Source organism: Carassius carassius, chromosome 17 (assembly GCF_963082965.1).
Source record: "Carassius carassius chromosome 17, fCarCar2.1, whole genome shotgun sequence".
Taxonomy (NCBI): domain Eukaryota; kingdom Metazoa; phylum Chordata; class Actinopteri; order Cypriniformes; family Cyprinidae; genus Carassius; species Carassius carassius.
Window position 1 is genome coordinate 11011487 of NC_081771.1, and position 24720 is coordinate 11036206.

Genomic DNA, 24720 nt, shown 5'->3' on the forward strand with positions numbered 1-24720 from the left:
ACCAAAACAAAACAGTAGGAGGAAGTAGTAGTTGTGCTACTCCTCTATGCCAAAGAGCAGCTAAATGTTAAACAACAATCCTGTAGCGCACCTGTCCCGTGTCTGTGACAGCCAGGCAGTGCAGGGCCCCAACGGCCACATGAATTATCTTCTTCCCCCTCAGTCCTTCAACCATCTGGGGCTTGCGGACGTGAACGTCTGTGCCATGACCCAGTCGGAAGTAATCCCCCTTACCCCTGCACAATGCAACAGCAGCATGTTAAAAAGGAAAGGAGCTGAGGAAATGAGCATTTTTAAGACTCAGTCATGAATGCATCTTAAAAATCAAATCTCCTCTAATATTCATACCAGGTCCAGACAACTCCAGATTTAGTGAGGGCAAGGGAAAATTGAGCTCCACATTCAATCTGACACACCGCCTGCCCATTCAGACGCTCTATGTTTTGAGGAATGTTACAGCCTTCGCTTCCACCACGACCCAGCTTTCCAAAGTCTCCATCACCCCATGAGAACACCAGTCCTAAAAAACATAAAAACATACATTCATATGCCTGCAACAACAAAACTGAACTAAAAATAAAACCAAACCAAATGAAACTAAGCGTAACCAAAAAACAAACAAAAAAGTACTAAATCAAACCAAACCAAGCCAACTGAAACTAAAGCAAACAAAACCAGACAGAGCTTATTGAAACTAAATAAAAATATGCCAAACTAAAAAGAAAACCAAGTCAGGCTATATGAAACAACCAAACACAACTAGACAAAACCAAATAACACGAAGGCAAACGAAACTAAAACAAACAGAACCAGACATAACTAATCAAAACGAAATTTAAACAAATGAAATGAAACTAAATGGAGACAAACTAAACAAAATCAAATGAAGCTGAACTAAAACAAACTAGAAAATCTCAGGCAAACTTAATCAAAACCAGGTGAAACAAGGCAAAACAACTAAACGAACCTAAACAGAACCAAACAAAATTGAATCAAATGCAACCAAACAAACAAAAGTAAACAAAAATATCCAAAACCAGAAGAAATTAAACAGAACCAAAGAAAGCCAAGCAAAACCAAATAATAATAATAATTAAAAAAAAAAAACACAACAAATGAACCTTACATTAAAATCCACAAAAGAAAAAGCAGGATTATATACCTTCATCTGTTAGGGCAAGGGTCTGGGCATCTCGACTTCCACAAGCCACCTGGACAACACGATGGCCTAAAAGCACCTTGACCTGCAAACCACACACAGGCAAGTTTGATTTAGAGCAATGGGGGATACACACAGCATAGGCTGAAATTAAACTGCACAATGAGAATAAGCAAGTTTAAAGCAAGTCAGTCCACTCTGCAGCCATCTTGGCACCTTGGCATTTTCTTTTCTTTTTTATTATATCAATAGGCATACAAGTGCAGCTACTATCTACATAAATGGGGCAAGGCTTAAATCTTCAAAGATTCTGCAAAAAGTAATTTTTAACTTTATATTAAAAATAGTATATGATAAAAATGTGTTTCCATCAACTCCAACTTACAAGGATTCCTCTGCAAAAAAGGTAACCCTGCAGTTTAGAACAGAGCTCCGAGTTTAATGATATACTGCAAGTAAAACAAATACCAGTTTGGGTCTGAGCTGAGTAGTGTTGTCTCCGTGGCCCAGACGGCCATATTCACCCAGACCCCAGCTGTACAGTTCACCACTCGAGGTGATGGCAGCACTGTGAGAGCTGCCGCAGGCAATATCTCGTATGCGCTTGGTTTTCAATGCCTCAATTAGCCGTGGCTTATCACAGTTCCTGGTGAAAAAAAAAAGGAAAATTCTCATGAGATCCTTCTAGAAACCTTCCACATATTCTACATTCTTATTGAAAGGGGTATAAATGGTCTACATTCGACTGAAGTGTCCAAGCTTGCCATCATCTCCTTCACCCCAAGAAAATACTTTTCCATCCACAGTCAACGCCATGGCATGCCTGCCACCTGAACACAAAGTTTGCCTACTTTAAAACAACACATTCTGAGAATAAAACAGGATGTTTTTCTTGAAATGGACAAAGGGCATACCTGAATGTACAGCAACTTTCTTGACCACATAGTTGCTGAGGGCAGATATCTGTCTTGGTATAGGGATGGTTCCACTGGACAATCCTAAACCAAGTCTTCCATTAGTGGCCTCTCCACAGGCATATACTTTACCTTCAGCAGTCACTGGAAAGAGAAAGAATCAATCATTTGTTTGGTTAAAAGAGTATAATGTAATCCTTTGTTATCTTACCGCAAAATAAGCATCCAATGCTAATAAAACATTAATTTAAGATATAAAAATAAACTAGAAAGACAAATTTGTATCACATTTTGCATAATTTGCAAAAGAAAAATGATACACAAGGCCATGTGTTACAGTGATTTTTACCACATTGCATCATACACCCAGGGTTGGAACTGAAATTTCATAGACTGGTGGTGCAATCAATGTAACGCATGTCACTGAGCAGCAAAGGCATAAAGGCGTTTTTTTTTAAAACAACTCACCAGCAAAAAGACTTTTAGAGCCTCCAGCCACCTGCACTACATTGAGAGCAGACATGGTCTCTGAGAATGATGGGACTTTGATCTAAGAGAAAAAAACAAGACACTAAGGTTTGTCATTGCGTGCTATAGCTATGAAAGTTAAGTTATGCGATCATATAATCAAGACCTCTATAGAAAATATAATTTATATTAAATAATATATTAATACAAATTTGAATGTGTTTTTACACATTTCTGACCTTAGACCCCTTAAGTCCACCAAGCTGGTCCTTATCGTTGAGACCCCAGACAAAGACTTTGGTTCTGATAGTGGCAGCGGATTCCAGCCCTGACAACCTTTTTCGAGTCAGACTGCAAAAGGAGATAGAAAGAGAAACTAAATAAGGTACCAGTTCATGCTTTCTCTGCTTTACCAAATGCACCAAAACACACACCTTCCAGTTGCGGTCTTGTCATCCTCCTCTTCCTCATTGTCAGATGCCAGGAAAGGCCCAGTGGCCAGATCTTCGTCCTCTGCGCGGACACGCCCCACAATGCTCAAGCCGTGGATCTTACAGTCAATCCCTGAACTCCGGCACTGTTTTATGGCAATCTCGATGTACCTGTGATACTGAACACACAAATACATGAGTGCCCCACATTCCTAAAGAAACAGCCTTACAGAAAATTGTAGGGGTGCTCCGATCACGATCGACCCATCGTTATGCGCATCTCGTCAGTAAAGCCGGTTCTCTAATCAGCGGTAAATTTCAACAGGTGCGTGATTTCACATAGAGCAGCTGTTACTACACAGAGCCATTGTAAACTGAGAAGCTGCGCAAATCCATCATTTTCAGCGTTTATTTGCGCATCTTCTCAGTTAACAACGGCTCTGTGTAGTAACAGCTGCTCTTTGTGAAATCACGCACCTGATGAAATTTACCGCTGATTAGAGAACCGGCTTTACTGACGAGATGCGCATTAACGATCGGCCGATCGTGATCGGAGCAGCCCTAAAAAATTCTCTCTAATACTTGTGAAGAAATTCAAACCAACCTCTGTGCAGTCACTGAGCAGAGAGACAGCAGTGTCTGTGGGATTGATGTTGATGGCCTTCAACTCAATCAAATTGTTGAGAGAGCTTCCACCTGGAGATTAAAGACAGTTGATCAGGTCACCCATAAAAGGTTTCACTATGAATGACCTGAAAGGCATCATGGTTCTTTACCTGATACCACCACTAGTGAGGGCATATAGCTGCTGTCAGCTGGATCTACAGTCATTTTCAGTCTTTGGACCAGGATGTCTGGGAAAAGCTCCAACCTAATCCAGTGCTATTGAAAACCAACAAAACAAAACATAGCATAGATTTTTCCCTCCCTCTCAATTAAACTTATAATCAAGTGTTTCCAATTGATCTTTGCTATGTAAAAAAGCAACTATACAGTACTGCTGAAAACTTTGATTAGACTGACCTTCCCCTGAGAGCCTGAGGACTGCCAGCTTTGCTCTCCACAGTCTATGAGCCGAGACGCCTGGTTAACAGAGGATGAAACGCTGAGGTTCTTCACCACTCTGGACCACTCATCAATCAGCATGCCACGCTGATTGTTGTGATGCCTCTTTAGCTGCTTTCCCGAGCGCCCACTGAAGGTGGGTGACTGACCTAAAGGGAAATTATTAGGTTACAGTGTTGAAATGTTAAATGACACAGTAGCTATAAAACAACACTTTAAATTTTCCCAGACCTGGTTCATTTATTCGTCCGAATGAATGTCTAGGATTGTGTTTACGGGTCTTGAAGCAGCTCTCGCAAAAGTCAAAGTCATCACAGCTCCGACACTTAAACCTGGGGCCATTTATAGGGAACATCTGACATCCGTCACACCTAAGGAAAATGTAGAAACACTATCATTTCTTTTAGTTGATCTATTTATTTGTTGTTGAGAGGTGATTTTCACTTGTACTAAATGTACCTGACACCAGGATGTACACTGGGAACAAGTTCCATCTCTGATAGCAGCCCAGTCCAGTGTGACTGCTGAGGAAAGTCCACTATCACATCTTTCCCATTGGCACTGAAAGCTGGACATAAACCCAGCAACAACAGTTTTCATTTATCCCTGAAGAGAAAGCCCTGTGCTACAGGTTCGAGATACATAGCAAAACATTCCGTAGAAAAATATGGTTCAACCAAAACTGAAAAAAGTTTTTGAACATGAGGGCAAGCAGTTAATTTAAAGGTGAAAACTGTGTTTAAACTAGTGCTGCCAAACGATTAAATCGCATCCAAAAGAAAAGTTTTTGTTGACATAGTTTATGTCTGTGTGCTGTGTATATTTATTATGTTTATATGAATACTATATTTATATAGCACTCACACACAGAATATATTTTGAAAAAAAATATATTTATTTATTTAATTTACATTATATATAAATATATTTAATGTATAAACAACATTTTTCTGAAATATGTATATGTATGTGTGTCTATTTACATGTACACATAAATATACACAATAAACACACGTAAACAAAAACTTCTAAAAATCAGCACTAGATTAAACCTGTTTAAACATACCGTATTTTACGGACTATAAGTCACACTTTTTTTCATAGTTTGGCTGGTCCTGTGACTTATTTATCAAAATTAATTTGACATGAACCAAGAGAAATGAACCAAGAGAAAACATTACCATCTACAGCCGCCAGAGGGAGCGCTCTATGCTGCTCAGTGCTCCTGTAGTCTACACTGAGCAGCATAGAGTGCCCTCTCCCAGCTGTAGACGGTAATGTTTTCTCTTGGTTCTTGGTTCTAAATAAATGTGACTTATAGTCCAGTGCGACTTATATATGTTTTTATACGTATTTTTGGACTGATGCGACTTATACTCAGGTGCGACTTATAGTCTGAAAAATACGGTAATCGTGTTACCTTTGACAACACCCACACTCCTGTGAGTGACAGATCCCCACTTGTACTTTGGCGTTGTGACCGAGGGCTTCACTCGAACTTTATCACCTATCTTTATATGAGACGGAGAACTCTGTGGAGGAAACCCTGGATAATAGAGAATAACATTTATTTAGTTTAAACAAATACTGTATATAAATAAACAAATCCACTATAAGCAACAGGAAAACTAAATATTACTGATACAACCAAAATGCAATTAGGATTTCAGTCCATATAAAGTGTTTAAGAGCAGAAGATAAAGAGGATTTACCCAGCAGCTCAGTGTGGATATAACGGACCCAGTAAGTTCCTCCTTTCTGCTGCCAGTCACATTGCACATTCAGATCATGCAGGCCATCTCTGTCCAGCTTGATCACTTTCCCCACATCTCCCTCATACACTTCCTCATATGTCCTGCAGCATCGTACCATCATGCCCACCTGCAACACACAGGCCTCTGATCAGCTCATCTCATCCATTACCACCCAAAACCATAAATAAACAAGCGTAGCTCCTCACCTGAATGTTCTCTCTCACATATACAGCATAATCATCATTGCTCTGAAAATCCGACCTCTTTTTAAAAGTCTGACTCTCAGTCACCACAACCCCAGGAGGCTGACATGCAAGGGAAAGAGCGTTTGTTACGCATTCACTGACTACAAGTTAATCTGGTGTGTGAAGGATCATTGTGTGTATGTGTAATTATACGCACCACAGGGAAGGCTGGCTCAGGCTCCTCCAGCTCTTCCAGCACCTCTTCCTCAGAGTATTCATCTGATACAGTATCTGCATCTGACAGATCTGTAGTTTGAACGTCTGGATGGTCCAACAACCAGCCCACTAATGCCTCTACACCTAAAACCCAAACATAATGAATCAGTTGCTAACAAAAATGCTTCCTGTAAAAAAGGGAAAACAATGGTATAATCAACACGGTAGTGCCCAAATGACCACAGCATTACTAAGTTACCATGCAAGCAATGGTACTCTCTTCTAAGTGTAGGAACTTTGAGTACTCAAGCATGCAGTACCGACAGAATTCAATTTAACATTTCATAAACTTGAGTTAGTGGTGCAGTACCTGGCTCTCCAGAAGCACATGTGGTTCCAGACAGTGATTTAAGTGCAAATTCAATGTTTTTCCTTTGAAAGCCCATCTCCATCAGCTGCAGGACGATGGGAGCAGGGGGCACAGGTGAAGTCTTGTGTTTCTTCTGCTTGGGCGGGCGCATGTGTTGCACAGTGACCGGTGTGGTGGCCTCGCTGGAGCTGCTGTCCTCAAATAGGGGGGAGGACGGGTGTGTGGACTCAACTGCCAGGTACTGACACACTGCCAGAGCTGCTGCCTAATCACACATACCGGCACAAAAGACATTTGAAATTCAGGGAGGAAAAAAAAATTAAAAATACAAATGAAAGAAATGGGTGATGTAACATCTGAGCTGTTAACGGAAAGGCTTTAAGATCACAATTACAAAGTTCTTATCAACAGCATCTAAAGCATAAGGTTGATTACCACAAAAAAATTATGTATTAAATATTTTATATTATAATAACTATAATTAAAATATGATTGTTTTTCATGTGTTTAAAAAGTATTTTATGCTCACCCACATTGCAATTAATCTAATTAAGCACACCCTTTTTCTAATCGCACACTTCACACAAATTATATTATATTATATTATATTATATTATGTAACAAAAATTGCAGCTAATAGTAAATATTAATGATAATATTTTTGGGGGTCAATGTTCTGGATTGTTAGCCATTAAATTTGCCATACAGGAAATGTAAATACGGTCTCTGACCTCCAACTCCTGGCGGTGGAATATTGCTTTGATGGGGGATGGCTGAGTGGATGCTGACAGCAGCTGCTGGAGGAGGATGAGGGGAGGCTGAGGACCCTCAGGAGACAAATCTCCCACCTCAGGAGACGACACACACTGATCCTCTGAACACAAAGATACAAAATCATAACATATGCATTACAAAATTGTCAGAGAAGATGCCATATTTAAGAGCAGTCATCAAAATTATAATAATAACAATAAGAATCTACATGTGACCACCAGGGGGTAGTGATGTGATACAACTGAACACTAGTCGGTCGTTCCCAGAGCATTATAAACAGTTAACAGATATAATCACTCCTGCATTTTCTGCTTGGTGTGAGCTGTGAGGAAAAAATTATAACTTTTGACACCACAGACATTGAAAGATAACTGCACCGAGATTAAGACGATACCAAATAAGTGAATCCGAAAATGCATGCAGATTGAAACTAGAAGTGAGATCAAGGGTGACATTCTGGTCTCACCTGTAGGATTGGGGCTGATGTCTATGACAGCTGGCTGAGAAAGGATCTGTCGGAGTTTGTCCTGGTGGGAGAGCAGAGCACGCGCTGCCTTCAGGATGTAAAGTCTGAGCTGCTGACACCGCAACAAATGCACATCCACCTGATCCACTGCAATGACAAACAAACAAACCAGAATATTTATCATCATACGTAGATAGTGTAGAACAGATGTTTATGCTTGGATGGTTGCATGAACAGTCTATTCCTTTTCCCAATCAAATCATCAAAATGACATTTGATTTGTGATTGCTGCATGTGGCGTACCCGTAAGTCCTCTGCTGAGGGATTTCTTCATGCGTTGCTTCTCTAGCTTGCTTCCTGCCAAGTTGACTAGCTGGGCCCATACTGTCAGCATAGGCTCAGTGAAGGGCAGGTTCTGAACACTGAATGGAACCATATGAAGCTGCAAAGACATCCAGACAGACAGCGATATCAACCATAAAGAACAATAATGATGTTTAAGGCTAGATGGTATGCAGATTCATCAACTGGGTTCGTGCTCATCAATACAGCGTAATTTACACTGTACAACAACAATTACTGTTTTTGCATTACTGTAAGGGGTAGGTGTGTGGACGTTAATAAAACACTTTCTAATTGGTAGAAAACTTAATTTATTGTCAGCTTCCGGTTTTAGCTGTATCCCTTCTAGTCATGACCAATAATGGCTATATTCATATAAAATAAATGTACTACTCTTGATATATCTGCAGGATATAGAAGTGTATGTATGTACATTGCACATTATTTACACTTGTGGGGAAGTCGTGACCTAAAGGTTATAGAGTTTGACTCCTAACCCCTAAGGTTGTGGGTTCGAGTCTCGGGCCGGCAATACCACGACTGAAGTGCCCTTGAGCAAGGCAACGAACCCCCAACTGCTCCCCAGCACTGCAGCATAAATGGCTGCCCACTGCTCCGGGTGTGTGTTCATGGTGTGTGTGTGTTCACTGCGGTGTGTGTGCACTTTAAATGCAGAGCACGAATTCTGAGTATGGGTCACCATACTTGGCTGTATGTCACATCACTTATCACTTATTTTTTACACAACCATTTAAAAGTTTGGGGTCAACAAGATTTCTTTGTGTTTTTGAAAATAGTTATCTTATGCTCAACAAGGCTGCATTTATTTAATCAAAATTATATTAAAAATTATTTATTATATAATTTTTTAAGGATGCTTTGAAAAAGAAAAAAACATCCTTGCTGAATAAAGGTATACTTTTCTCTTATATTTATTGTTTTCTGACCCAAACGCTTGAACAGTAGTATACATACAATAGACAACAGAAAACACTGAGTAGAATATTGTATCCCACAATGCAACATGCTCAACTTGGGAAGCAATGCTGTGTGTTGGTGCACATGTACCGGTTTGAGCTGACTGAGCAGGCAGACTTTGCAGTTCCTCATCTCATGGAACTGAACAGTGATTCGTCCTTTAGGTGTAATGCGAGTCACAGTGCCCTCCCCATATTCCTCATGAACCACCGGTCCTCCCAGACGCAGACGCTCATCAATCCCACCGATGACCGCCAAAACTGCCATCAGACTGCCCACCGCCGGGGCTTCAGCATTGGGAAGGTAGTCTTCAAGCACAGCCTGACAGAAACACAATGTAGAAATATTCAGTATCTTCTAACCAGGGCTTAAAACCAGTATATGGTACTATACCTTTAGTAAAATACTTCCATTATTTTACAACACTACTATTATTTGGCTAATAACGTCAAAATAGGACTTGTACCGCTTCAGTGTGTCTGCCTGCCATTACATCACTGATACCACTGAGCTGGGAGTTAATGTATTCATTAACAAGGCCATTCCATTGGCCAAGGGAGTGAAGTGTACGCAGTACAGCCACAATTTCCTCAGCTAGGGTGCTGCTGTGAGTGGCTGTCAGAGAGGCTTGAGGGCGGGACTTTCTCCTACGCATCGAACCTTCTGTAAAGCACAAAACGTGATGTTAAAGTGGCATCCTGCTATCAGCATTTGGACTACCTCACAAAGAGCACACAGTGAGAAAGGAGTTAATAAATGTACAGTACCCCTGAGGAGGGGCAGATCTGAGGAACACGTGCTGAGCAAGCTGCCAAGGAACCCAAAGAGTTTCTCCACCAGAAACTTCATATCCTGTGAGCGCTCCGTCTTATCCCAGGAGGGTAAAACACCCTGTAGAAGCCGCAGGGCAAGAATCTGCCAGGGAGTGAGGAAAGGTGGATTAAAACATAGCATACATACCCTGTGCTACTCATGAAGGTTTTAGAATAACAATTCTACTGTAAAGAGACAAGGAAAGCTCTCATCCTCTTGGTAAAGCCAGTCAGAACTCATAGTAAGTGTTAAATGAAACTAGGAAGCAATGTTGGCACCTGTCTCTGTAGCGTGACCGCAGTGAAGGACTGGTGGCCCTCCACGATGCGTATGAGCAGATTGATCCACGCAGAGGAACTCAGGGTACTGCACATCTGAGGCATGAGAGCTATACTGCGAATAAATCCTAGTGTGCACCAGCTCCTGTGCTGCTCACAGGACACCAGCTTGTGAGATGAACAACCTAAAGAAGAAAGGGAAATATAATTTAAACATTATATTATATAATAAGAAATAATAATGAACAAATTAACTCTGGGCTGTTACCAGTTTTGTCATTGGCTCCACTCTCCACCAGTATCCGGAGTAGACCGCACAGAGTGCTAATAGCATCAGCCTGCATCACCTCAGCGTGAATCCCAGAGGATAGTGACAGTGTCTTCAACAGATTAACTGTGCTGGTCAACATGATTGCAGTTGGGTGAACACTCTTCTCCATCACCTCCCCTTCTGAGACAAAGAGGGAGAGGTTGTATAAATCAATGCGGCAATTACAAATACAGTAAAGCACCAAGACTGGGTAGTAAATGCTTTGTTCTCTTGAATGACACAGTGCCATGTGCATCACAAACCTGTGTCGTCCTCTGTGTCAGAGTCTTCTGTGGCCGGTTGGGTGGCAGGTGGCGGCTCGGCCAGTTTGAGGTCATACTTGCCCTCTTTGCCCATCCTGTAGGAATTGGTGCTGCTGGTGTCCCACTGGACACGAATCCAGCCATCTTCTCCCAACTCCCCAATCACTCGGCCCATGCCTGGTGGTGGTCCATCCTAACACACACCAAACAGAAACATGAATAAACTGACCAGACAATGCATTTGTGCTAGGGGTGTGCGATATTGACAAAAATAATATCTCAATATTTTCGGGGATTTTATCGATATAGATAATTAGGCAATATTTTGCTGAGTGTGTTATTGTGTTGGTACCTAAAGGACTGCTGTGGACAACTGACTCCTAAAGTCTTAGATATTCTTCATATTCTGAGTGGTGGTCAGTTCACACTGATAGGAATTAATCTTTTCCAATAAGTCAAAACAGATTTTTACATTTCATGGGAATTTCTACATTTGTAAAGCCATATTTTCTTAATGTGACCATTATCTTTTGAGTCAGATTCTTACATTGAATCAGTGAATTAGAATAACAAGACATTTAGGCTGCTACCAAGCAAATTAAATCAGTATTGATAAAATTAATCTTCAGAATGCTGAGGAAACATTTAGATGGCATTTAGATGTACAATGTTTAATGCAAGACATGGATGCATTTAACCTGCAATTACAAATAAATAATGTTTTGATATTAAACATAAAATGTTGAATACTAAAATTTTAAATGATTTAAATCAATGAAAGACACTTTAAATGTGGTGGCAGCAAGTCACTGTCACCGAATCATTTAAACAGTTGATTCATTCAGGAACTAAACACTATCATGTTGTCTAAATAGTGCCAAAAAAAAAAAAAAAGGTCTAAATCTCTTAATTTCTTGTTATACGTCACTCTTTGTGTGAAATAAATTATATGAAGTGGTATAAATATATACATAAATTAAATAAAAAAATTTAATACATTTATTTAATTTAAATATATACATTTTCTGCCCCAATGTCTTGATTTTGTGATCATTCTAAATGCATTTTAACAGATTGTATCGTGCAGTGAAAGAATGCACTCTAAATGTGCACTGCATGGTTTCTGCAAAATACTTCATAATGTCAAATGTTAAAATAACTTTACTAAATTGCAGGCGATACATATCACACACCCCTAATTTGTGCACACTTATAGGAACACTCCATTGCAAGTGTAAATAAGAAGGCAAACACATCAGCTTTAACTTGCCTGATCTCCCCATTTCCAGTCAGGTCCTCTTATCACCCTAGTGCCAATCTTCATCATAGCTGCCAATTCAGGGCCAGAGGCAGAAAGAGGGGTGGGGGTCGTCTCCTTCCTGGACTCCTCGAGAACTGTAGCAGAGTCTCCGTGAGCTACAGAGCTCAGCTCCTCCTCACAGCTATCAGAGCTGGGACCTGTGCCATGCAATGCCGACATATTCACAAAACACATCAAACAGTATAGAAGAGATCAACCTCTCCCTGTTGAAATTTACCCTTTACAATAAAGTCCATCTGACAGTATACAACTGGCTCTATAAAATAAAACTCATCTGATTTATGAAAGCAAGTCGAGAGAAGGTCCTGACCAATGAGTCGAAGAACACTCTGGGTGAGGGCGAGGATGCCAGAGTTCAGCAGGAGACTGAGGCTGTTGGCTCCATGTTTGAGAGTGAGCATGTGGAGCATGGCCAGCAGGAAGCGTGCCTGAGGAATGGTACCCAAACTGGGGCCTGCTGGGTTCTCATTAGTGATGGTCTGCAAAGGCACTGGCTGCACACCTGGAATAGAGGAAACAACATTCAGTAATACCAAACACCATTCAATTAGCTGGGGACAGTAAGATTTTTTTGTTATTTTTAATAAAATATTTTTGAAATGATTTTTATTCAGCAAGGATGCATTATGTCACATTTAGGTGACAGAAGAATCCATATTTCAAGTACCGTATTTTCCGCACTATAAGGCGCACCGGATTATAAGGTGCACCTTCAATGAATGGCCTATTTTAGAACTGTTTTCATATATAGGGCGCACCGGATTATAAGGCGCATAAAATAGAAGATACTGCAGTCAAATGTTTGACTGGGTTTGGGATATGCATCCACTAGATGGAGCTGTGCTAAAGGGAATGTCAACATTATGACAGAGCTCCTTGAGCCATATATAAGGCGCTCCGGATTATAAGGTGCACTGTCGTTTTTTGAGAAAATTAAAGGTTTTAAGTGCGCCTTATAGTGCGGAAAATACAGTAAATGCCGAACTTTCTTTTGAATAAATCTTCATTTTTTTTTAGCAATTTCCATAAACTAAGCAGCAAAACTGTTTTCAGCATTGACAAAAATACAAATTTTTTTACTGCGCACCAAATCAGTACGAATGATTTTGAAGAATCATGCGAGTAATGAAGACTGGGGAAATGGATGCTAAAAATTCAGTGTTGCCACCACAGCAATAATTTACATTTTAAAATATATTACTATTATTATTTTCTATGGCTGGAAAAGAGTTATTTTAAATTGTAATAATATTTCACAATATTAACTTATTGACTATTTTCTAATCAAAAAATGTGGCCTTTGTGAGCATAGCAGGCTTCTTTCAAACAAATTAAAACAATCTTACTGACCCCAAACTTTTAAAGGGGGTAGTGTACATAAATACATGAATTAAATGTGTTTCATAATCATTGTAATGACATCACTCATACCCAGCTCCTTGAACTTGCCGCTGGCCTCCAACAAGATGTTGCGGACATTCTGGATAGCCCAGGCATAGAGCTTACCGAACGTCACCTCCAGCAACATGCGGTTAAATGGAGGAATGAGATCTACATCCTTTAGGCAGTCAGCCAGGGGCTCTCTACCAGGGCAAAACAGATATTGAATGTAAATACAAACCAATGCAAGATACTGTACAGCCATACTAAAATATTCTGCAAAACACAAAAGAATCTACTAAAAACAGAACACTGAAAAACAAATATCCTGCTTGAAGATCATTTATATCTTTAAACTTGCCCAATATTGGTCCCTTCAGGTATGACTCTCTGCCAACCACAGAGCATGGCGTACTGTACGGAAGGCAGGAGGAAGTTTTTGGATGCCAGCTTCAACATAGTATCTATACCCTCTAGCCGGACCTCAGCTCGCTCCAACTGTACACAGGTGTTATTGTTAGGAGTAAAATACTGTCATTTACAAGTCCATTTTATGTTAATAACTACCTTTTTAGACAAAACAAAACATTTTAACTACCTGTTTAAGAAGGCACTTTCTCATCTTCTCCACATCCAGCGGTTCCTCTTTCAAAGCAAACTCAACGATGGCGCTCATGAGGCTGGACTGAGAGAAGGAGCCCTGAACGCTGTGCTTTAACCAGCGGTACTTCTGAACACTGCCTATGGTGTTTAGTAGAGGCTGCCACTTATCCTGCTGCAAGATAACGGAGAAGAAAATGAACGAGGCTGTTAATCAAATAAATGTAATAGAATGAATTACGTGACATGCTTTACAGTAATTCAAATTAATTGTATAATCATAAACAAAAGCTCCTCAGTAAAGACACGTCAAATTTATTAACGCACAGAGACACTATTAAACCATTAAAATGTTAATAAATAATTAACTAGTAAGAAAATTAGTTTACAAATAGTAAAACAAGTTAATAAACTGGTAAAGACAACAAGTGTATGCCGAACAAAAAGAACAAAAAGTAAATCCCCAAATCAAGCAGTAGAGAGAGAATACTGAGGAGAAATGGACAACAGCAAACCTTTGGGGATCTGACAGTGGTTTGTTTCTTGTCCACAGGGGCGGGACTGATTGGATCAGGCAGCTCCTCATTGGTCCCTTCCCTCTCCATCTTGTCCTCCTCCAAATCAGCGGACTCTGATTTCTTAGGCACTGAGACAATAAGCAAAACATGCTAGAATTATAAACTCCTAAAATCCTTTTACACTGAACATTTAAAAGAACTATTAGACCTGTCACCTCTCTTTTTGCGGCGGTCTCTGATCAGTTTCTGCGTGATCCTTTTCCAGCGAGGCTGAGAGCTCAGCAGCTTCAGTTTGGACACAATGGACAGGTCATTACTGACAGCAGGCCGGAGCTCATTGAACAGGAAACGCAGCCTCTCGATCACTGGGGCGCACACCTCCTTATAAGAGCGGCCTTGCTCCTGGTGCGTCTGTAGCAGATGGGGGAAAGATCAGAGAGTGGGGGGTCAAAGAAATCATCATCACACTCCAACCCCATTAACACCTTGCATAACCATGCATTAAATTAGAAAGCTACGGTGCTAAAGTGTTTGTAATTACTAATTTACATTTTATCACATATATGACGGCTTGAGCTGCATCAAGAATATTCCCGTTATTACGCTCACTTTTATCAAAGAACACTTGGCCTGGTACACCATTCGACACACATCAATCACAGATTTAGGGAGGGACCTCTGTTTCCCTTGGTCCACACCCAAGGCACACTGATCAACAAGTGAGAGGGCGACATGACCTGTATAAGAAAACAGAAATTATAACGGTAACATTGACAACGCCGTGTAGAGTTTTTGACAAGTGGACAGAGCAGGATTTCAGAAATCAAAAAATACAGAGAAGCCATAAAACCAGCACTTTTTAAGTTACCAAGGTCATGGTGCTTGAGAAGGCAGCAGAGCAGCAGGCGGCCCACTTCCTCTACAGGATGTTCAGGCGGAAAAGTGATGGGAGTGATGAGATGGTACTGTTTACAGCACCGCTCGATTTGGCATAGAAAGTCCTGCAGCAAATAAGAAAGAATCCAACAATTATACATGATCTGTAATAATCAAAAAGACAGTCAAATATTAGGAAATGGGCTGCATAATAAATTATACTAAATAAAGAGACAAATAAGTGATAGTCTCTCTCTGTGTATGACCTTCACAGTGTGGTCCTGGGTGTTGTTGTCAGCGATGGCCTGCAGGAAGGGCTGGGCGTGATCACTCAGGGTGATTCTGCGGCAGTAGAGTTTGGCTTTGTCTGGTGTGGTGGTCCCAGGAGAGCTGCAGTGGTCCTCATCCTTCTCCTCATTATAATTATAGTGGATCTGACTCGTCTGAAGACCACCAAAGAAAATCGATGACTGGAGCCATTCTGGAAGGTACAAGATTAAAGGAGATATTTTTTTTTAATTGACCACTGAAACGGTTGCAATATTATAAGCAAAAAAACAGACTCACTGGCACATTCTAATTCAATGCGGGAGAGAGGGGTGCTCATAGCCAGATATGAGGCATGCAGTCCCAGTAGCAGACCAAGGTTCCTTTCAGCATCTATCAGAGGTGAGGACAGACTGCTCAGGTCAGGAGTTGTCACCATTTCCTGGTTGGGCTGGAGAAAGACAGCCAAAAAAAGAAGACCAACATGAAGTCCAAACAATTTGAGAATAAAGCAATTAGAACCTATAAAACAAAGACACGCAGACCTCCATGTATTGTCCCACACAGAAAGCTTGCATGAACTCCCTTGTGTCTTCAACCTGGAGAGCGGCCTCTAAAGCTACTACAGGGTCTTCTCCAGCAAACTGGGCTGTGAGGGGAAATGGTGAATAAACTTAGAAAACTTTTTATTTGAAGACAAAATAAAAGGTTTTAGTCAGTTTAGTAATGTTGTTATACCGAGGATGCTGTTCCCAGTTAAAGTTTGCGTCTGGAAGTCTTTAATGTCATAGACCTTCCCTTCAATGACAGTCCAGAAACCGCCATCTTTGTTATGATTCTCCAGGTCAGCTTTGCGGATAAGCGACACTTCCTCATTGTTCTTTGAGCTTGACCCATTGAAAAAGAATCCTTCAAAGAAAGAATTATTTTGACTATTATTTTATTTTTTACTATAAGATCTCTCTTTCTTTTTTTCTTTTTTTTAAATACATAAATATATTCATACTGGACTAAAACATTACTCAATTAAGCAGTCAGACCGTCTTGGTTATGAGGGAGGTGTGTGGATTAATCGGTCTCATACCCATGAGTCCAGGCCAGGCGAGATCCTCATTGTCATCTCTCTCCATTCCAGGGGAGAGATGGTTAAAACGGTCCACGTGCTCCAGAAGAGCAGCGAGGAGAGGAATGGATCCAGTCTCCTGCATCAGGCCAGCATCACGGGTCAGCAGTAGCACGATGGAGACGATCAACTCTGGCAGCAAAACACCTGGAGAATCAAGAAACAGGATGCTTTGAAATTAAAAATGCCTTCAGAGATTTCAGAAGTTAAAAAGCATCACATATGTTTGGAACGACATTAACATACATATAACAATATTGTCATTTTTAGATTAATTTATTCCTTCAATGCTAGATTGTGATTTGGTGAATTTTACATGGTAACATGGCATTTTTACCTGTGAGATCTCCCTCAAGGACACGTGCCACCTCTGCAAAGTGACGATGACTGTTGAGGGCGATGCTGGTGGCAACAGGAAGGATATCTCCAATGTGTGTGCACAGCAAAGCCATGTACTTCTTCAAAAGAGACCCTACTCCCAGAATCTCCGAGTTACTCAAAGCTGTGACAATAAGAGATACTGTTGACTGAATGCTCAAACCTTAACAAAATCCCTGAAAAATTAAGTTCTTCTACTTACTGTATCCTCCAACACCCACAGTGCCACTGACCCCCACGTACAGCTTGCAGACCAACAGCCTCTGAAAGCGCAGCAGTAGGTCCAGAGAGGCCGAGCGCTCCTTGCTGACCTGCTCCGTGTCTTGGCAGTTTGAGATTCGTCGTGCCACATCCTTAAGACGAGCTATAGTCTGTGAAGCAATGTTTCTACAGAATAAAACACAAAGAAGAGTGTTACTAATGGCTATGAAGTTCAGTTGATTAAGAGTTACTTTTTCCAAAACCATCTTTAAGTTTCATGCATTGAAAAGTGAATCACTGCATTACCTGAGCAGTTGTTGGACCAGCTGGACCAATGGAAGGCTCTGCTTGTTTGTTGACTCATAGATGCCGGTGTTGATCAGGTCTTTGTCCAGTGTGGTGCGACAGCGATGCAGAGAAGAGGCACTGGCTTCCTGCTCATCAATCTCCTTCTCTTTCTGTGCTTCTTTTTTAGCCTCGATATCCTAATAGAAGAAATGCAGAGAAAGTAGTTAACTGGAATGTCAAAACAAAACAAAACAAAAAAGCACAAAATATCTAAATAAAAAACATATCTAAACAAATCTATAAACAATATCTAAACCAAACAAAACTAAACCTAAAAAAATTAAAAACAACCCAAAATAAAATAAAAAACAAAACACCAAACTAAACTAAAAACAAAGCAAAACCAAAACAAAAACAAAAAACAAACCACAATAAAAACAACAAAACCAAAATTAAACAAAGGGATTAATAAAAAACTGAGGTTAACACGTTTCAAATAATAGATAAAACAATCATTTAAAACTAAAATGATTTTTGACACTTTTCCCTCAGGGGTCATGAATCAGTTTCCTCTGTTTGGTTTTTGGCAGTGCTCTGTTAAATGTTGGAGATATAAGGCATGGAGGGTAAATAAATGATGAAGTGTCTAATGAATAAAACATGCTGACCTGGATCTCAGCCGTGATGGCAGCATTCAAAGCAGACTCCAGCCCTCCGTCTGCCATCAGACTACTAACCAAGAGGTCGATCATGAAGCGACGGCCAGGACTTACACTCATCTCATTAGCAGTTGCTAAAAAATACAGAATTGCTTTTGACCATCAATGCTGTGATAGAAACAAACATTACATTGACTGCTTGTTTTTTTTGTTTTGTTTTTTTGCACATCACAGAAGTGCTGCGAAGATGATTTATCCATAGATGTTACCAGATGTAAACCAGCCACTTGCTGCACTTAGTAGCACTTAGTTATTTATGAACTGACCTGCATTGGGCAGCAGTGAGGACAGGGCTCTCGCTCTTTCCTCCGCAGTGGGCAGTAGCACTGACCAGCCACTCTGGAGCACGGCCTGGGCAGCCACCTGCACGGTGTTTAAAACCCCGGCGTTGCTGGCCAGCGTCACCACTGTCTGCTTGAGGTTATTAAGCAGCCCACTTCCCAAGCCCAAACCCAGCTCCTCAGGGTCCACCTGGTTACTGATGGCTGCATGGAGCTGGAAGAGATAGAATACAATGACAATATTCAAGATGAATTATGCTTTAGGGAGGACATACTATTCAAACAGGTATTTTGGAATAAATCAATGTACATTTTTTCAATTATATGGCAGGCAGAAGCCTAAAATTTTAGACAACTGACCTGTAGTCTGAGCAGGTTGAGAGCGGCCACAACCATGCACTCTTTCTCCTGCGGCGGTGGCCAATCAGAGCTGCCGTCCATGCCCTCACTGACCTGCCGAAGCAGCAGGTCCAGCTGGTCGAAGGTCATTGTGCACACGTCCACCACAAATGGTACACGGAGCCCTACGGACCACTCAGAGCATGACGACCATGCAAAACTCTGAAAAACAGAATATGACAAAATATAAGTAATATGCAGTCAAAAGCAGCATACAATGAACTCCATTCTGGTGAAAGACAGGTTATACCTGGCCAGGGCCACAGGAGATGCCTATTATGTGTTTAGAATTAAGGCCTGGCAGGGCTTTAGGCTGCTTCTTATTGGAGAAGAGTGTATCAAAGTGCTGTAGTTTATCATTACTGCCCCAACTGTGCACCTCCCCTTCTTCTGTGAGGGCCAGGCAGTGTGTAGAGCCAACTGCTACATCCACCACCCTCTTACCTGAAATGACAAAGAATTAAATGTTAAAAGCAGACTTCAGATTTAAAAAAAAAAAAAAAAAGAGTTGAAATAAACCATATTTTGAAATGTATGTGCTGATAAAGTCAACATTATATGCCATTTTGCTTCCATAATGTAACATTTACAAGTGGAACAAGAGAATATTCAATTGGCAAAAAAATGTAGGGAGAGACTTGATTTGATCCATCTGGAATTGATTAAATCTACGTTGTTTTGTTAAAAAAAAAAGCATTTCCAAGTTCTTTCAGAGGCAGATCAAGATATTTCGTTATTTTAGTATTACTTATACGGGACTATAGTGATTATTTATTAATATATATAAAAAAGAAAATCTTAATTAAAATATTAGTAATTTTGTTATGCGATTTTGATGTTAACTAGTTTTAGTTTTTTTCGTTTTAGTAATTTTACTTTTTCGTCTAATATTTAATATCAGCTTTTTTTAATAGAAAATTAATTTTAATCATTTTAGTTTCCTCTATAACAACACGATAATATTTCAATGAAAGAAAAAAAATGTTTTCCTTCTTTGGAATAATGTGTGAATTAAACACTCACAATGAGGAACTTTTCAATATTAGATGTGGAACATGTTATAAAATATATAAATCTCATGTTGACTTTGCCTTCAGATTTCGAAAACCTGAAATATGTATGTTGTGAAAATGCAATTACTGAAAACACTGAACCTTGTAGACTGTCAAGCAGTTTGGGATAGCGGACGTGTTCGTCAGTGCCGTGGCCAAGTCTCTGATTGTCTCCTTTGCCCCAAGTGTACACTTGTCCATCTTTAGTAAGAGCTACGGAGAACTGGCTCCCACAGCACACCTTCACCATATCCAAATCCTGTAACTTCTCCACAAGTTTTGGTGTTTTGCATCCATCACTACCCCCACGACCGAGTTTACCATAGTCACCATCACCCCATGACCACACCTGACCTGTAAAGAGCACGCGAGAGAAATTATCATGCCATTCACACATTATCTTAAAACCATTTCTGAATGTGCCTTTATGAGATGTATACCATTCTCAGTCACAGCGAGGGTCTGAGCATCTCCACTTCCACAGGCCACATCGATCACCTTAAGCCCCTTCAGAGCAGTTACCAGCATGGGAGTTGTCTGGTCCTCACTAGAGCCTTCAGTAAAACATGCAAGCATCATTTAACTGTGTCCTGTAGTAAGATTATATATGTCTTGTTATAAACAGCAGTGGATTTGAACTGGATTTATACTGGAGATGTTACCGTGGCCCAGCCTGCCGTAGTTTCCTCGGCCCCATGTGTACAGCTCTCCATCTGCTGTGATCGCTGCGCTGTACGTGCTGCCACACGCGATGTGAATAACTTGCTTCCCTGCCGGCCTCCCTGAGAATACTGCAATCATGGTGGGTTCCTCTAAATACCTGTAGAAGCACAAGTAAACAAACTTTATGTTGTGTGATTCTTTGCATACAAAGAATCCAAAGAACTATATTGTTTTTAAATTGCATACTACAATGGTTGGTTTTGACTGGTCAAATACTGTAATTAACATTCTCAGGTGTGTAGAAGAAGAACCCCAGCAGTTCATGACAGGCCCAGGTCAGAGCAGAGCTACATAAGAACTGGTCACCAAAAACCCCTGTATTTACAAGAACAGTTTGTCGAATTTTCTCACGCAGTGGTCTCAATGGCCGAATTAGTGCTCAGAAACCAGCATCAAACAGAAGACAGCAAAAAAAAATGGTTTGGGGTTACATTCAGTGTGGGGACATGCCAGAGATCTGCAGAGTGGATGGCAACATCAACACCCTGAGGTATCAAGACATTCTTGCTGCCCATTACATTCCAAACCACAAGAGAGGGCAAATTCTTCAGCAGGTTGGCGCTCCTTCTCATACTTCAGCCTCCATATCACAGTTCCTGAAAGCAAAGAAGGTCAAGGTGCTCCAGGATTGGCCAGCCCAGTCACCAGACATAAACATTATTGAGCATGTCTGGGGTAAGATGTAGGAGGAAGCATTGAAGATGAAACCAAAGAATCTTGATGAACTCTGGGAGTCCTGCAAGAATGCTTTCTTTGCCATTCCAGATGAGTCAGTTATTTGAGTCATTGGCGAGAAATATGGATTCAGTCCTCCAAGCTCATGGGAGTGATAGACAATATTAATTCTTTTTCCACTGCACCATGACTTTAGGCTCTGTACTGTACATTATTTCTGTTAAGTGACAATACTTTTTTTTTTCTCTAGGCAAAGTCTGACCTTTCTGTCCTAATTAAATAATTGAAAGTCAAGGCATGATAAGATTTTATTTTGGTAAAATAAGCATAATCTAGATGCCTTTGCCTTTCATATAAGCCACTTGTGATTCCAAATGAGTCAAGTTATTATTTATTATTCCTACAACTTGGATAGGCGACATGATTTTTGTCAGGGAGTATAATATATATATATATATATTAGGGGTGCAACGGTACGTGTATTCGTACCGGACCGTTTCGGTACAGGGTTTTCGGTACGGTGCACGTGTGTACCAAATGACCAAATGCAATATTTTTTGTGTGCGGAACATAGGTACATTTTCGTGTTTCCAAACGAACATATTAAGTGGCGGAAGTCACAATATCTATACTTCCTGTTGAGCATAAATATAAAGCCTACTGATAAAGGACACCGTCAACAGTATTGACGGCAAAATAGACCTTTGCTCTTAATTCCGATCGGTCCAATGCAATAACGAAATCTGAGCAGGTCTAAAAACTGAAACTGTTGATGCTGCACTTTACACTTTGGAAAAGTTAAATATATTTTTTAAATATGAGCAGGCCTACAAGCTGGGATTGGTAATGCTGCACTGTAATCATATTTATTTATTTATATTTTTCATTATATTTTATTAAATGATATTGGTTTGAGACTGAGAGTATTTTATTTAGTGGAGAACTTTACAGCAGTATTTTATTTCTTATTCTTTTTTATTTTCTATATATTTTTAAAAAAAGTATTTATAGTATTAAGTGTAAACAAATTGTTAAAAAAAGTTTATAGTAATAAACAACCTGCAGTTTAATGTTTGCATTTCTTTCCCTTACTGTACCGAAAATGAACCGAACCGTGACTTTAAAACCAAGGTACATACCGAACCGTGATTTTTGCATACCGTTACACCCCTAATATATATATATATGAGAGATATTGTTCATTCACATTTTTTCCAGTCTGGTATCTTTTGATATGTTTAAGTTTAGCATTTGTAATTAATTTGTTTTCACTTTTATGTTTTATTACCATTATGTGAGGTGATTTTTTTTTATTGCCCTCGTATGTTTTTTTTTTTGGTCATGTGGGTGATCATGTGATTTAGGTTGTGCTTGTATTTAAGGGCTGAACTCTGGATGTGTTCGTTGTCTGATGAAGAGCTTGTAGGCTCGGAAACATCACCTGCCGTGAGAACATAAATGTTTTTCTACTTTGATCTTCCTGTCTAACAAAAATATGAACAAAACATTTCTATTCAAAGTAAATTGTTCTATAAAAAGGCACAGATTCCATGAAAATATTTATCAGTGCACTGATAACAACAAGAAATCAGTATATGAGAATAACTTCTGAAGGATCAAAAATCAGTTTAGTTCTGTAATGTCAAAGCTAGGTTATAAAGTAAATAAAATGTAATATAAAGAAAACATTTTTAATTGTAATAATATTTCACAATATTACCCGTTTACTTAATTTTTTTAACATAAATGCAGCCTTGGTAAGCATTGTAAACATTTTAAAAATTGTATCTACCTGAAACTTCTGAACTGTTATACTGCATATACAGTATTTGGGTTTGAAAGATGATATTGGAAGTTTGATGATTTTGGTGTGCTCTTACGTAGTGTCTCCATGTCCCAGCCTGCCTCCATCTCCACAACCCCATGAGAACACCTCCCCATTGACTGAAAGTGCCAAGTAGTGCTGCCCATCCGGGTGAGCTGCAAGCTCCATTATTTTCCTGGATGACAATGCGTGGACTAGCATAGGGGCCTAACAGGAAATCACAGATTAGTTCAGTGCACAAATCAAAAGTAGAAAAATAAAGAGACAGTTGGTCAGCAACAGCTATACACATACATTTACATTAATCTCTAAAGTGGGAGAGACAAAACAACAATAACATAGCATTCAGCTAACAAAATGAGGGACTCACTAGCGTATTGCTTTTGTAGTTTTGTGTGTAGACCGCTCCAGTGATGGTCAAGATGAGGAAACCCTTCTCTGAGCAGACAATCTGTGTGACGCCCAGGTTTGACAGTGCCTTGCACTGAATTGGTCCATTGACATTAGCGTAAGGTTTCCATCCAAGCAGTCCCCAACCAATCACCTCCTGCAGGGTACTCTGAAAGAGGAAAGACAAGAAGAGATTGAGCTCTGTGAAGAATGATTTTGCTTTCCCAAAAGAGGGATTATGGATCATAACCACAAACAAGAGTTCCCTGGGGCTTCCTAGAGATTCATTGTGCTCTAGAGTCAATAAGCAGCTTCAACACAAACAATAAAAGTGGGACTCTAGGCAAACATGTTGCATGATTAAGAGGACATAAAGCTGAGCCACTGTTAAGTCATGCAAGATGCAAATAAAATGTCAAGGCACGGTGTTGCATGTAGTACCTTGTTAGAGGTGGGTGAGCTGCACTGCGGGGGGCTGCATGGGGCCGCCAGGCGGTCCAAGTGTGCCATGATGACTACAGCTGTCTGCCGCAGATCAATGGCCAGGTCATTATCTTGAGGCAGTGTAAGGTAGCGCAGAAAACTCTCATTTGGGCTCAGAGGGGCCGAAAGGATCTGAAAACATAAGTAGTGAGACATAAAACCAGGAAGAACAGTGCAGTTTATTCAAGAATTCGATCTCACCTCAATCTCCTCTTCAGGAACAGGCTCCTCCTTACTGCTGTGGATGTTCTGGAAGCGCTGCAGGAGGGGCAGTAAGGGGGCGCTGGTGCCCTGGGTCGAGCGCTCATTATCCATTTCTCTGGTTCCACTGTCCCAGAGCCTCAGCAGCAGCAAAACTGCAGACAGCAGCTGACTAAAACACAAAAATCACATGCAAAAGTGAGTATTTATGAATACGACTCTACGGTCCTATCA

The 24720-nt window shown here is 40.3% G+C and overlaps 1 protein-coding gene across 5 annotated transcripts in view; it reads right to left on the reverse strand.

Moving 5' to 3' along the window:
• The window catches only part of LOC132161077 (E3 ubiquitin-protein ligase HERC2-like), a 65126-nt gene that overhangs the window by 17797 nt on the left and 22609 nt on the right, over nucleotides 1–24720 (reverse strand). For 2 of the 5 annotated variants that reach the window (XM_059570879.1, XM_059570883.1), the window contains 56 exons: nucleotides 24487–24658; nucleotides 24244–24417; nucleotides 23783–23971; nucleotides 23468–23619; nucleotides 20852–21009; nucleotides 20630–20743; nucleotides 20292–20543; nucleotides 19388–19581; nucleotides 19099–19299; nucleotides 18724–18952; nucleotides 18407–18531; nucleotides 17757–17935; nucleotides 17452–17636; nucleotides 17209–17373; nucleotides 16833–17018; nucleotides 16487–16657; nucleotides 16294–16397; nucleotides 16049–16199; nucleotides 15748–15962; nucleotides 15474–15606; nucleotides 15215–15342; nucleotides 14821–15016; nucleotides 14603–14733; nucleotides 14086–14265; nucleotides 13845–13985; nucleotides 13539–13686; nucleotides 12418–12609; nucleotides 12057–12244; nucleotides 10787–10979; nucleotides 10482–10664; nucleotides 10214–10398; nucleotides 9890–10037; nucleotides 9589–9785; nucleotides 9213–9443; nucleotides 8106–8244; nucleotides 7803–7949; nucleotides 7294–7436; nucleotides 6563–6827; nucleotides 6194–6336; nucleotides 5998–6096; nucleotides 5750–5918; nucleotides 5458–5583; nucleotides 4497–4605; nucleotides 4269–4408; nucleotides 3996–4186; nucleotides 3749–3854; nucleotides 3577–3668; nucleotides 2976–3151; nucleotides 2781–2892; nucleotides 2542–2623; nucleotides 2074–2217; nucleotides 1899–1989; nucleotides 1628–1805; nucleotides 1163–1244; nucleotides 349–520; nucleotides 92–236 (listed from right to left, as the gene is read on the reverse strand). In XM_059570879.1, the coding sequence (XP_059426862.1) occupies nucleotides 92–236; nucleotides 349–520; nucleotides 1163–1244; nucleotides 1628–1805; nucleotides 1899–1989; nucleotides 2074–2217; nucleotides 2542–2623; nucleotides 2781–2892; nucleotides 2976–3151; nucleotides 3577–3668; nucleotides 3749–3854; nucleotides 3996–4186; nucleotides 4269–4408; nucleotides 4497–4605; nucleotides 5458–5583; nucleotides 5750–5918; nucleotides 5998–6096; nucleotides 6194–6336; nucleotides 6563–6827; nucleotides 7294–7436; nucleotides 7803–7949; nucleotides 8106–8244; nucleotides 9213–9443; nucleotides 9589–9785; nucleotides 9890–10037; nucleotides 10214–10398; nucleotides 10482–10664; nucleotides 10787–10979; nucleotides 12057–12244; nucleotides 12418–12609; nucleotides 13539–13686; nucleotides 13845–13985; nucleotides 14086–14265; nucleotides 14603–14733; nucleotides 14821–15016; nucleotides 15215–15342; nucleotides 15474–15606; nucleotides 15748–15962; nucleotides 16049–16199; nucleotides 16294–16397; nucleotides 16487–16657; nucleotides 16833–17018; nucleotides 17209–17373; nucleotides 17452–17636; nucleotides 17757–17935; nucleotides 18407–18531; nucleotides 18724–18952; nucleotides 19099–19299; nucleotides 19388–19581; nucleotides 20292–20543; nucleotides 20630–20743; nucleotides 20852–21009; nucleotides 23468–23619; nucleotides 23783–23971; nucleotides 24244–24417; nucleotides 24487–24658 (8941 nt within the window). Of the gene's footprint in view, nucleotides 1–91; nucleotides 237–348; nucleotides 521–1162; nucleotides 1245–1627; nucleotides 1806–1898; nucleotides 1990–2073; nucleotides 2218–2541; nucleotides 2624–2780; nucleotides 2893–2975; nucleotides 3152–3576; nucleotides 3669–3748; nucleotides 3855–3995; nucleotides 4187–4268; nucleotides 4409–4496; nucleotides 4606–5457; nucleotides 5584–5749; nucleotides 5919–5997; nucleotides 6097–6193; nucleotides 6337–6562; nucleotides 6828–7293; nucleotides 7437–7802; nucleotides 7950–8105; nucleotides 8245–9212; nucleotides 9444–9588; nucleotides 9786–9889; nucleotides 10038–10213; nucleotides 10399–10481; nucleotides 10665–10786; nucleotides 10980–12056; nucleotides 12245–12417; nucleotides 12610–13538; nucleotides 13691–13844; nucleotides 13986–14085; nucleotides 14266–14602; nucleotides 14734–14820; nucleotides 15017–15214; nucleotides 15343–15473; nucleotides 15607–15747; nucleotides 15963–16048; nucleotides 16200–16293; nucleotides 16398–16486; nucleotides 16658–16832; nucleotides 17019–17208; nucleotides 17374–17451; nucleotides 17637–17756; nucleotides 17936–18406; nucleotides 18532–18723; nucleotides 18953–19098; nucleotides 19300–19387; nucleotides 19582–20291; nucleotides 20544–20629; nucleotides 20744–20851; nucleotides 21010–23467; nucleotides 23620–23782; nucleotides 23972–24243; nucleotides 24418–24486; nucleotides 24659–24720 lie in introns of all 5 variants that reach the window. The other 3 variants (XM_059570881.1, XM_059570882.1, XM_059570880.1) reach the window with 3 other exon arrangements.